General features: G+C 51.3%; 1 protein-coding gene across 3 annotated transcripts in view; it reads left to right on the top strand.

The window, feature by feature from the left end:
* ncanb (neurocan b) overlaps positions 1–13,916 on the top strand; it is a 263,481-nt gene that overhangs the window by 225,994 nt on the left and 23,571 nt on the right. For all 3 annotated transcript variants that reach the window (XM_072482254.1, XM_072482255.1, XM_072482256.1), the window contains one exon: positions 7,526–7,684. In XM_072482254.1, coding sequence (XP_072338355.1) covers positions 7,526–7,684 — 159 coding nt within the window. The remainder of the gene's footprint in view (positions 1–7,525; positions 7,685–13,916) is intronic.

Here is a 13,916-nt window from a genome sequence, read left to right as displayed (position 1 = left end):
GATAGTGGGAGCAGGTGGAGAGGGGAAAGGAGAGAGCAGGTGGAGGGGGTGAGGAAGGAGAAGATCCAGGGAAGGAGAGAGGGGATGGTGTGGGGGAAGGAGGTAATATGTGGGGGGGGGGAAGGAAGAGGGAGGGGGTGGAGTGGGAAAGAGGGAGGGAGTGGAGTGGGGAAAAGGGAGGGGGTGGAGTGGGGAAGAGGGAGGGGGTTGAGTGGGAAAGAGGGAGGAGGTGGGATGGGGAAGGAGGGTTGGAGTGGGGAAGAGAGAGGGGGCGGAATGGGGAAGAGATAGGGGGCGAGATTCTCCGACCCCCCGCCGGGTCGGAGAATCGCCGGGGGCTGGCGTGAATCCCGCCCCCGCCGGTTGCCAAATTCTCCGGCACCGGATATTCGGCGGGGGCGGGAATCGGGCCGCGCCGGTTGGCGGGCCCCCCCGCTCGATTCTCCGGCCCGGATGGGCCGAAGTCCCGCCGCTAAAATGCCTGTCCCGCCGGCGTAGATTAAACCACCTACCTTACCGGCAGGACAAGGCGGCACGGGCGGGCTCCGGGGTCCTGTGGGGGGCGCGGGGCGATCTGGCCCCGGGGGGTGCCCCCACGGTGGCCTGGCCCGCGATCGGGGCCCACCGATCCGCGGGCGGGCCTGTGCCGTGGGGGCACTCTTTTCCTTCCGCCTTCGCCACGGTCTCCAACATGGCGGAGGCGGAAGAGACTCCCTCCACTGCGCATGCGCGGGAATGCCGTCAGCGGCCGCTGACGCTCCCGTGCATGCGCCGCCCGGAGATGTCATTTCCGCGCCAGCTGGCGGGGCACCAAAGGCCTTTTCCGCCACCTGGCGGGGCGGAAATTCGTCACGGCGCCGACCTAGTCCCTTAAGGTTGGGGCTCGGCCCCCAAAGATGCGGAGCATTCCGCACCTTTGGGGCGCCGCGATGCCCGACTGATTTGCGCCGTTTTGGGCGCCAGTCGGTGGACATCGCGCCGTTTCCGGAGAATTTCGCCCAGGGTGTGGAGTAGGGGAAGGAGGGAGGGGTTTGGATGGGGAAGGAGGGAGATTGATTGATTTGATTTATTGTCACGTGTATTGAGGTTCAGTGAAAAGCATTGTTCTCAGTACAGTCCAGATCATTCCATCCATGAAAGAAACAACAGAGGACATACAGAAATACATAATGTAAATACATAGACACAGACATCGGGTGAAGCATAAAGAGTGTTGTGCTACTGTGTAGAGAAGATGTAAGGAGAGCTCAGTTCAGTCCATAGGAGAGTCATTCAGGAGTCTGGTAACAGTGGGGAAGAAGCTGGGCAGGATTCTCTGCCCTGTCGCCACCCTTTTGTGTGTGCGGTGCACCGTTGCCAGCAGCGGAATCCTCTGTCCCGGCAGCCAGCAATAGGGGTTCCCATTGTGGGCACCCCACACCCTCGGGAAATCTGTGGGTGTGAGTGCACTGCCGGGGATCCTCCGAGAGGGAGGGATTGAATGGCAAAGCCCCAGAATCCTCCGGGTTCTGCACGCCAGAGTAAGGCTTACTGCCTCGCTCTAATATGCAGATTTGCTAAAAAGTGATCCTGCTCATTGTGGGCGGGATTCCTCTTGCAACGTCTCACGGGATTGTGTTGAATCTCGCGAGGCGTTGCAAGCCGGGTAGATCCTGGGAGCGGGGACTCCCGGCTTTCACCGCCCACACTGCGCTGCGGCGAGCTGCTTTTCCCGCGTAGCGTGGCCGGAGGATCGCGCCCTCTGTGTTTCTGTAACACCTTTCATGACCCCAGGACGTTCCACAGGATTTTAGATTACATTTGAAGTGTAGTCACTACTTTACTGTGGAAATGCAGCAACCAATTTGAATTCAGCAAAGTGCCGCAAAGAGCAATGCGATAATGACGGGATAATCGGCTTTAGTGCTTCAATGGTCAGGGACACCAGGGAGGACAGCACTGCTTATCCGTGAAGTATTGTATGGGATCTTCTCTGTAGGCCTGAGAGGGCAGACTAGGCCAGAATCTAACATCTCGGGCGGGATTCTCCGGCCCCCATTCCGTGTGTTTCTCGGCAGAGTGCCGTTGGCTGGCGGCGGGATTCCCAACTCCCGCCCCCTTGTCAGTGGGATTTCCCGGTGAAGCCTATTACGCCACCGGGAAACCCACGGGTGGAGGGGTGCGCTGCAGGCGGGAAACGAGAATCCCAACAAATGGAGAATTCCGGCCCTCATCCGAAAGATGGCATCTCCGACAGTGCAGCACTCCGTCAGTACTGCACTGGGAATGTTAACTCCGCCCTCTGGAGTGGGACGTGACCCCTCGACCGTTTGGCTCAGGGGCAAGAGAGCCCTGCCCGCTGAGCCGTGGCTGCACAATTCTGCTGCAATGGCTTTGACAGTGTCAGAAGAGAAGGGTTAATGTAAAGAGTAATCCTCAAGCTGCCGTACCTTGTGGCTGCAGCAGCTAATGGAGCGTGAGGGATCAATTATAGAACTGGGTTTTAAGGATAGTGGAAGCATCAGTTAGAAATGAGCTTGTCTGTCATCTCATTGAGAAAGTGCTAGAGCATGACGGCACAACTGCTTAGGCTGGAAAACTGATTACTGAATGCAGATATACTGCCCCTTGTAGACAATCATTATCAAGCAGTAGATGGAAGAGGAAGAGCAAAGAAACGTCGGGCGGTGGGGGCAGGGCGGGGAGATTGAGAGAAACAGGAAACAAAGAACAAAGAACAAATAAAATTACAGCACAGGAACAGGCCCTTCGGCCCTACAGGACGGCACCTGTCCGTCTGAACTAAAACCCACCAACCTTCTGGGGACCATATCCCTCTATTCCCATCCTATTCATTTATTTGTCAATGTGCCCCTTAAAAGTCACTATCGTCCCTGCTTCCACTACCTCCCCCGGCAGCGACCTCTGTGTAAAAAACTTGCCGCGTGCATTTCCTTTAAACCTTGCCCCTTGCACCTTGTCAGACTAATGGATGACCATATTAGCAGTATGAGAGATTCGAGAGTTTCCTCTCTTTCTCCCGACAAGACCCTAGGACCTTTGGTGAATTGGTTTCTGTCAGGGTTGTCTACATCTCATTGGTTCGTCACTGCAGCCCACATTGAGCGTGCATGTTCCGTCCCTTTCAGACCTCTCGTGTCCCCCTGAAATAATGCCCAACTGTTCCAGCATTGCCCTGGGATTTCTCAAACTGGTGCACAAGCTAAGTGGGATGGTGAAAGGTAACAGCTGTGAGATATATTAGAGTTTCAATCTAGGTTGACACTCGCACTGCACGAGGCGATGTAGGGTCGGAAGTGCTTTCCTTTGGATGAACGGTCAGACTGATTTCACCGGGGTGAACATAAAGGAGCCCAAGATGAACAGAGGAGTTTTGGTATCCTGCCCAATATTCATCCCTCAACTAACACATCTGGTTCAGCCTCAACTAGAATATTCTGCGGGATTCTCCGTCGGCGGGATCCTACGCTTCGCCAGCAGCGCACTCCGCCCGCGGGATTCCCGACCGCGTGGGGTGGCCACAATGGGAAACCCTGTTGGCCGGCTGCAGGAACGGAGAATCCCGCCCATTGTGTCCAGTTCTGGGCATCATACTTTTTTCTGAAGGATGTGAAGGTGTTTGAGTGCCGAAAAGATCCAAAAGAATGGTACAGGACGAGGAGCTCCTCACTGGCGCAGTTTATCATAGAATTTACAGTGCAGGAGGAGGCCATTCGGCCCATCGAATCTGCACCGGCTCTTGGAGAGAGCACTCTACCCAAGGTCCACACCTCGACCCTATCCCCATAACCCAGTAACCCCACCCAACACTTAAGGGCAATTTTGGACACTAAGGGCAATTTTTAGCATGGCCAATCCACCTAACCTGCACATCTTTGGACTGTGGGAGGAAACCGGAGCACCCGGAGGAAACCCACGCACACACGGGGAGAACGTGCAGACTCCGCACAGACAGTCGCCCAAGCCGGAATCGAACCTTGGACCCTGGAAATGTGAGGCAATTGTGCTAACCACTGTGCTACCGTGCTGCCCAGTTGAGACACTTTTCCTTGGAGAAGAGAAGGTTGAAAGGAGATCTGACAGAGGTGCTCAAAATCATGAGGGGATTGGGCAGAGTAGAGACGGAGAAGCTGCCCCCATTGGTGGAAGGATCGAGAATGAGAGGGGATAGATTTAAGCTAATTTTTTTAAAAATAAAAATTTAGAGTACCCAATTAATTTTTTCCAATTAAGGAGCAATTTTGTTGCTACCCTACCCTGCACATCTTTGGGTTGCGGGGGCGAAACCCACGTAAACACGGGGAGAATGTGCAAACACCACACGGACAGTGACCCAGAGATTTAAGATAGTTGACGGAAGAAGCAATCGCAACAGGAGGAAAAGATTTTTTTTCACACAGCGAGTGGTTAGAGTCTGGAATGCACTGTGTGTGTGTGGGCATGGTGGGGGCAGGTTCAATCGAGGCCTTCTGGAGGGAAATGGATTATTACCTGAAAAGGAAGAATGTGCAGGGTTACGGGGAGAAGGCGGGGGAGTGGGACTAGGTGAATTGCTCCTTCAGAGGAGTACTGTGAAGGGCTGAATGGCCTCCAATTTCGCTTTAACCATTCTCTAATTCTATTCTGGACATTAATTCTTGGCTGTTTGTAGGAGTTTGCTGTGTTTCCTGTATTACAACAATGGATACACTTCAAAAAGCACTTCATTGCCTGTAAAACATTTTGGGATCTCCCGAGCGGGTGAAATAGACCAAAAACATGCAAGTCGTTATTTTTATTTTCATGTATGACACTGGGGCAGTGACTGGATTGTGTGCTATGTATATGAAGAGCAGTAGAAAGCTGAGAGAAACAGTGGGCTGGAAGGGCAATTGTTTGACCAGTAACAATCCAATTCCTATCGTTGGACTATATTGAATTAGCTGATGCCAGCTACAGTGCAAGAATATTTGACCTCTGAACCCCCTTGGGCTAATTCCTGATCCTAACCACTGCCCAGTGATTCTGCCCATCCCCTTCCCCACTGGGCAGTGCATCGCTCTCTTTTAAGACGCTCCTTAAGATATACCTCTTTGATCAGACATTTGTTCGCCTGCTTTCATCTCCCCTCATGTATTTTGCTGTTCAGTGTTGTCTGATAGCACCCCTGTGAAGTATTTTTGGGATGTTTTAGGGTGGAACGATGATGAAGTGGTTAGAACCGCTGCCTCCCAGCGTCACGGCCCCAGGTTCAAATCCGACCTCGGGCGACTGTCTGTGTGGAGTTTGCACATTCTCCCCGTGTCTGCATGGACTTCCTCCGGTTGTGCTGGTTTCCCCCCCATGGTCCAAAGGTGTGCAGGTGAGATGGATTGGCCATGATAAATTGCCCCTTAGTGTCCAAAAGCTAGGTGGGGTTACGGGGATAGGGCGGGGGATTGGGCCCAGGTAGGGTGCTCTTTCAGAAGGTCGTGCAGACTTGATGGGCTGATTGGCCTCCTTCTGCACTGTAGGGATTCTATGATTGAAGATACCATATAAATACAAGGTGGTATTTCTATGCTTTTGTGGGATGAGTGCATCTTTGTCCAGATCAGTACTTGTTGCCCATCCCTAATTGCTCCAACTGAGTGGCTTGCTGGGGCATTTCCAAGGGGTGATTAAGAGTAAACCACATAGCTGTGGGTCTGGAGTCACGTATTGGCCAGACTGGGGAAGGTAAGGCAGATTTCCTTTCCCAAAAGGACATTAGTGAGTCTTTTGGGTTTTTACAACAATTGATGGTCGTTTGATGTTCACCATTACTGAGACGAGCTTTATATTCCATAACTATTCATCAATTTGTTTATCAATTCATATTGGTTCAGTGAAATTACTGCCACACCACCATCTCCTCCTGGACTGTAACCGTAGAGAACGTGTTTATTAATGTTCAAGTGAGACTGCCTAAAACTCCCTATCAACTCTTCGCACGGCAGCTTGTCAGGAAATGGTAGCTCATGCGTCCTAGATCGAGCAACCACACGTGAGGACCCATAGGTCACATGCAGCTTGGGAATGTTCCAGACTCAGTCCCCAGGCGCGTGCCACAAAGAGTGACCAAGGTACCCGGAGAAAACACCACAGTGGGATGGGCAACCGTAGCCTATCTGCAATTAATAAACCAGAAACTGGGGTCTCATAATTTCAACAGATGTCAGCTCAAATCCCACCTTGGTGTCAGTCAAAGTGATGATGATTGTTCTTTGTTCTTTAGGGTTTTGGCCAAGGGTGGTATCATGGCCGGTACAGGCTTGGAGGGCAGAAGGGCCTGTTCCTGTGCTGTATTGTTCTTTGTTCTGTGAAACTGTTGGATTTTTCCACCATCCTTACTTTTGATCGGGCTCATTATGTGTCCCCAGTCCCATGCCAATGGAGTTGACCCTTGACTAAAGTGGGTCTAGCACATCGTACAGCCGTATCAAACCACAGCCAGCAGTTCAAGCAGAATGACCATTGCCACCTTCTCAGGGGTGCCAGGAAAATGGGCAATAATTGGTCTTGTGTGCGACACCCCACACCCCAAAAGTCAATTCTAAACAAACAGGAACAAAGGGTGGAGAGCAGAAAAGTCGGAAAACACGGGAAGCAAGTTCATGGAACGATCGCATAACACTCGGGATGGATTTTCTGGTCGATTGATGGATCAATCAGATTGCTATGGAAAGGGAGCCTGGGTAGTATACAAAGGGAATCCTTTGCAGATTAACCAGGCTGGCACTGCTAAACCTCTGAACCAATGTGTTCCAGGGTGAAAATGTTTATAGCTTTCTCCCAGGAAACTGAAGGCAGTAGACTTATTTTATAACCTATTACAAAACCTATTAAGAACCACTCTTCATTACTTGAAAGGTCAGCCCGTTTATACCAGAGATATACAAACAGAGTGAGTGACAGGTTGTTGAATCGTCTTTCAGTAAATATTCTCTGTGAATTATCAGTCCTTCTGTTTATTTATTTCCCAATCAAGGAAGCCTTATTCAATCCTGAAGTGTTTTATGTACTGTGTCCTTCAAACAACTCGTTTGATTAATGCACGTGGGGGCGGTGACTAAATAAAGAATGACTGTTCCAGCCCTTTCACATTGCATTCATCCTTAACACTTCGCACCATCATTTATGCCGCTCCACTCCGCCCTCCTTCAGAATTCTCCCCATCCACTCTTTCCATCACCTCTTCTTTCCCTGGATATTGCTGTCCATTGTATTGATCTTTAACGGATCCATTTTCAGGATGTGTGCTGTCGCAGCGTTTGTCAACATTCACCATTGTAAATCGCAGTGTCAACAATTTTCCATTCAATTTTGCCGTGCTTTTGGTCACGGTAGTGTTACAGGCTCTGCTCGCCCGCTGGCAATGCGCAACATATTGCTCAGAGCCGTCTTCCTTCTCCGCCCCCCCCCATCTTGTACAGGGTAAATCCCTGCCCACCACTGGAGCGTGGGCTGGACAACACCGAGTTGTAACTCATTGATAATATTGTTGAATTCTTCCTTGGACACCCAGATACCGAGGGATGTGATCACAACTGGCAAAAGTTCCTGGGCCACTGCTATCGATATTTTTCTCACAGACGCGTGTGGGAGAATGCAGAGAAGGATTGCCGGAGTCACGGTGCACACCTGGCCAGCCTGCACTCAACTGAAGAGAAGGAATTCTTAAACAGTGAGTCTTTCAAAGAGAATACGTTGTGCGTTTGGAGTATTGTCATTGGTGGCATTGTTACATTGGGAATAGGACAGACATCCCTCCAAGAATGATTAAGCAATCTCTCGGATAATACTGTGAGAAAACCTGGGAGAAAAATCCTAAGGGCCTTGAAGAAACTATTTTTGCATTTTTCATTTTTTGTTGCTCAGTTACAAAAATATGGTGGCGGGTTAAAAATAAATGGCTGTTTAACTGGGTTGGCGGGCTTGTGGGAGCAGTTGGCAATGGGAGGTCACAAGACACAACCTCCAGGAATACCCCAAGCGAGTTGGCGACACAGCCACTGGACTCAAAAGGGGCTCTGTTATCATTTGAGAAACCCAGACAGAGCCCTGTGCCCACAGTGCAAGACAGCACAAAGGGTTAACAGTGGGAGAGTAGTGAAAAAGGAAAGTGGCTTGAATCGTAGAATTGTATGGCACAGATGGAGGCCATTCAGCCCATCATTCTTGAGACTATTTTATTCCAGAAAGCTAGTTGGTGAAGGATGGAACCGGAGCCAATCTTTACACACTTTTAAACCTTACAAGAACAGGCCGATTAGTTCAACCGCCAGAGTTTCACTTTTATTTTTATCTATTTAGATGCAACCCAAGTGAATCCCAGTTAGTGTCCATGACCTGCACACGATTAATCACAATTAATTGTGCCAGCTCCTGGCAAAAGCTCTGCAATTGGTACTGCCCACACTGCTATTTCTCCAGCAAATGCTTTCCTTTTCAAAATCAATGAGCAATTTCCTTTTTTTTTAAATTAAATATTTTATTGAAAATTTTTGGTCAACCAACACAGTACATTGTGCATCCTTTACACAATATTATAACAACACAAATAACAATGATCTATTTTATAAACAAAAAATGAATAAATAATAAATAACAAAAATGAAAACTAACCCTAATTGGCAACTGCCTTGTCACAAGTAACACTCTCCAAAAATATAATTTAACAGTCCAATATATAATTATCTGTAGCAACGACCTATACATACTATACAGTATATATTAACAACCCTGAGAGTCCTTCTGGTTCCTCCTCCCCCCCCCCCCCCCCACCCTGATCCTGGGCTGCTGCTGCTGCCTTCTTTTTCCCATTCCGTCTATCTTTCTGCGAGGTATTCGACGAACGGTTGCCACCGCCTGGTGAACCCTTGAGCCGACCCCCTTAGGACGAACTTAATCCGCTCTAGCTTTATAAACCCCGCCATGTCATTTATCCAGGTCTCCACCCCCGGCGGCTTGGCTTCTTTCCACATTAGCAATATCCTGCGCCGGGCTACTGGGGACGCAAAGGCCAAAACATCGGCCTCTCTCGCCTCCTGCACTCCCGGCTCTTGTGCAACCCCAAATATAGCCAACCCCCAGCTTGGTTCGACCCGGACTCCTACTACTTTTGAAAGCACCTTTGTCACCCCCATCCAAAACCCCTGTAGTGCCGGGCATGACCAAAACATATGGGTATGATTCGCTGGGCTTCTCGAGCACCTCGCACACCTATCCTCCACCCCCAAAAATTTACTGAGCCGTGCTCCAGTCATATGTGCCCTGTGTAATACCTTAAACTGAATCAGGCTTAGCCTGGCACACGAGGACGACGAGTTTACCCTGCTTAGGGCATCTGCCCACAGCCCCTCCTCGATCTCCTCCCCCAGCTCTTCTTCCCATTTCCCTTTTAGTTCATCTACCATAGTCTCCCCTTCGTCCCTCATTTCCCTATATATATCTGACACCTTACCATCCCCCACCCATGTCTTTGAGATCACTCTGTCCTGCACCTCTTGTGTCGGGAGCTGCGGGAATTCCCTCACCTGTTGCCTCGCAAAAGCCCTCAGTTGCATATACCTGAATGCATTCCCTTGGGGCAACCCATATTTCTCGGTCAGCGCTCCCAGACTCGCGAACTTCCCATCCACAAACAGATCTTTCAATTGCGTTATTCCTGCTCTTTGCCACATTCCATATCCCCCATCCATTCCCCCCGGGGCAAACCTATGGTTGTTTCTTATCGGGGACCCCCCCAAGGCTCCAGTCTTTCCCCTATGCCGTCTCCACTGTCCCCAAATCTTCAGTGTAGCCACCACCACCGGGCTTGTGGTGTAGTTCCTCGGTGAGAACGGCAATGGGGCTGTCACCATAGCCTGTAGGCTAGTCCCCCTACAGGACGCCCTCTCTAATCTCTTCCACGCCGCTCCCTCCTCCTCTCCCATCCACTTACTCACCATTGAAATATTAGCGGCCCAATAATACTCACTTAGGCTCGGTAGTGCCAGCCCCCCCCTATCCCTGCTACGCTGTAAGAATCCCTTCCTCACTCTCGGGGTCTTCCCGGCCCACACAAAACCCATGATGCTCTTTTCAATCCTTTTTAAAAAAGCCTTCGTGATCACCACCGGGAGGCACTGAAACACAAAGAGGAATCTCGGGAGGACCACCATCTTAACCGCCTGCACCCTCCCTGCCATTGACAGGGATACCATATCCCATCTCTTGAAATCCTCCTCCATCTGTTCCACCAACCGCGTTAAATTTAACCTATGCAATGTGCCCCAATTCTTAGCTATCTGGATCCCCAGGTAACGAAAGTCCCTTGTTACCTTCCTCAACGGTAGGTCCTCTATTTCTCTACTCTGCTCCCCTGGATGCACCACAAACAACTCACTTTTCCCCATGTTCAATTTATACCCTGAAAAATCCCCAAACTCCCCAAGTATCCGCATTATTTCTGGCATCCCCTCCGCCGGGTCCGCCACGTATAGTAGCAAATCATCCGCATACAAAGATACCCGGTGCTCTTCTCCTCCCCTAAGTACTCCCCTCCACTTCTTGGAGCCCCTCAACGCTATCGCCAGGGGCTCAATCGCCAGTGCAAACAATAATGGGGACAGAGGGCATCCCTGCCTTGTCCCTCTATGAAGCCGAAAATATGCAGATCCCCGTCCATTCGTGACCACGCTCGCCACTGGGGCCCTATACAACAGCTGCACCCATCTAACATACCCCTCTCCAAAACCAAATCTCCTCAACACCTCCCACAAATAATCCCACTCCACTCTATCAAATGCTTTCTCGGCATCCATCGCCACTACTATCTCCGTTTCTCCCTCTGGTGGGGCCATCATCATTACCCCTAACAACCTCCGTATATTCGTGTTCAGCTGTCTCCCCTTCACAAACCCAGTTTGGTCCTCGTGGACCACCCCCGGGACACATTCCTCTATTCTCATTGCCATTACCTTGGCCAGGACCTTGGCATCTACATTTAGGAGGGAAATAGGTCTATAGGACCCGCATTGTAGCGGGTCCTTTTCCTTCTTTAAGAGAAGCGATATCGTTGCTTCAGACATAGTCGGGGGCAGTTGTCCCCTTTCCTTTGCCTCATTAAAGGTCCTCGTCAGTACCGGGGCGAGCAAGTCCACATATAGAATTCGACTGGGAATCCATCCGGTCCTGGGGCCTTTCCCGCCTGCATGCTCCTAATTCCTTTCACCACTTCTTCTACCTCGATCTGTGCTCCCAGTCCCACCCTTTCCTGTTCTTCCACCTTGGGAAATTCCAGCCGATCCAAGAAGCCCATCATTCTCTCCCTCCCATCCGGGGGTTGAGCTTCATATAATTTTTTATAAAATGTCTTGAACACTCCATTCACTCTCTCCGCTCCCCGCTCCATCTCTCCTTCCTCATCCCTCACTCCCCCTATTTCCCTCGCTGCTCCCCTTTTCCTCAATTGGTGTGCCAGCAACCTGCTCGCCTTCTCCCCATATTCGTACTGTACACCCTGTGCCTTCCTCCATTGTGCCTCTGCAGTGCCTGTAGTCAGCAAGTCAAATTCTACATGTAGCCTTTGCCTTTCCCTGTACAGTCCCTCCTCCGGTGCTTCCGCATATTGTCTGTCCACCCTCAAAAGTTCTTGCAGCAACCGCTCCCGTTCCTTACTCTCCTGCTTCCCTTTATGTGCCCTTATTGATATCAGCTCCCCTCTAACCACCGCCTTCAACGCCTCCCAGACCACTCCCACCTGGACCTCCCCATTATCATTGAGTTCCAAGTACTTTTCAATGCACCCCCTCACCCTTAGACACCCCCCCTCATCTGCCATTAGTCCCATGTCCATTCTCCAGGGTGGGCGCCCTCCTGTTTCCTCCCCTATCTCCAAGTCCACCCAGTGTGGAGCGTGATCCGAAATGGCTATAGCCGTATACTCCGTTCCCCTCACCTTCGGGATCAATGCCCTACCCAGCACAAAAAAGTCTATTCGCGAGTAGACTTTATGGACATAGGAGAAAAACGTGAACTCCTTACTCCTAGGTCTGCTAAATCTCCACGGGTCTACACCTCCCATCTGCTCCATAAAATCTTTAAGTACCTTGGCTGCTGCCGGCCTCCTTCCAGTCCTGGACTTCGACCTATCCAGCCCTGGTTCCAACACCGTATTAAAATCTCCCCCCATTATCAGCTTTCCCATCTCTAGGTCCGGAATGCGTCCTAGCATCCGCCTCATAAAATTGGCATCATCCCAGTTCGGGGCATATACGTTTACCAAAACCACCGTCTCCCCCTGTCGTTTGCCACTCACCATCACGTATCTGCCCCCGTTATCCGCCACTATAGTCTTTGCCTCGAACATTACCCGCTTCCCCACTAATATAGCCACCCCCCTGTTTTTCGCATCTAGCCCCGAATGGAACACCTGCCCCACCCATCCTTTGCGTAGCCTAACCTGGTCTATCAGTTTCAGGTGCGTTTCCTGTAACATAACCACATCTGCCTTAAGTTTCTTAAGGTGTGCGAGTACCCGTGCCCTCTTTATCGGCCCGGTCAGCCCTCTCACGTTCCACGTGATCAGCCGAGTTGGGGGGCTTCCTACCCCCCCCCCCCCCCCCCCCCTTGTCGATTAGCCATCACCTTTTTCCAGCTCCTCACCCGGTTCCCACGCAGCTGTATCTCCCCCAGGTGGTGCCCCCCCGCCCATCCTCTCCCATACCAGCTCCCCCCTCTCCCCAGCAGCAGCAACCCAGTAATTCCCCCCTCCCACCCCCCCCGCTAGATCCCCCGCTAGCGTAATTACTCCCCCCATGTTGCTACCAGAAGTCAGCAAACTCTGGCTGACCTCGGCTTCCCCCCGTGACCTCGGCTCGCACCGTGCGATGCCCCCTCCTTCCTGCTTCTCTATTCCCGCCATGATTATCATAGCGCGGGAACCAAGCCCGCGCTTCTCCCTTGGCCCCGCCCCCAATGGCCAACGCCCCATCTCCTCCACCTCCCCTCCTCCCCCCATCACCACCTGTGGGAGAGAGAAAAGTTACCACATCGCAGGACTAGTACATAAAACCCCTCTTTGCCCCCCACATTCGCCCCACCACTTTGTTCGAACGTTCTTTTTAATAACCCGCTCATTCCAGTTTTTCTTCCACAATAAAAGTCCACGCTTCATCCGCCGTCTCAAAGTAGTGGTGCCTCCCTCGATATGTGACCCACAGTTTTGCCGGTTGCAGCATTCCAAATTTTATCTTCTTTTTATGAAGCACCGCCTTGGCCCGATTAAAGCTCGCCCTCCTTCTCGCCACCTCCGCACTCCAGTCTTGATAAACGCGGATCACCGCGTTCTCCCATTTACTGCTCCGAGTTTTCTTCGCCCATCTAAGGACCATTTCTCTATCCTTAAAACGGAGGAATCTCACCACTATGGCTCTGGGAATTTCTCCTGCTCTCGGTCCTCGCGCCATCACTCGGTATGCTCCCTCCACCTCCAACGGACCCGCCGGGGCCTCCGCTCCCATTAACGAGTGCAGCATCGTGCTCACATATGCCCCGACGTCCGCTCCCTCCACACCTTCAGGAAGACCAAGAATCCTCAGGTTGTTCCTCCTTGCGTTGTTTTCCAGTGCCTCCAACCTTTCCACACATCGTTTCTGATGTGCCTCCTGCGTCTCCGTCTTCACCACCAGGCCCTGTATATCGTCCTCATTCTCGGCTGCCTTTGCCTTCACGACCCGAAGCTCCCGCTCCTGGGTCTTTTGTTCCTCCTTTAGCCCTTCGATCGCCTGTAGTATCGGGGCCAACAGCTCTTTCTTCATTTCCTTTTTGATCTCTTCCACACAGCATTTCAAGAACTCTTGTTGTTCAGGGCCCCATGTTAAACTGCCACCTTCCGACGCCATCTTGGTTTTTGCTTGCCTTCCTTGCCGCTG

This window comes from Scyliorhinus torazame, chromosome 18 (assembly GCF_047496885.1).
Source record: "Scyliorhinus torazame isolate Kashiwa2021f chromosome 18, sScyTor2.1, whole genome shotgun sequence".
Classification (NCBI taxonomy): Eukaryota; Metazoa; Chordata; class Chondrichthyes; order Carcharhiniformes; family Scyliorhinidae; genus Scyliorhinus; species Scyliorhinus torazame.
This window is presented reverse-complemented; position numbering and strand designations above follow the sequence as displayed.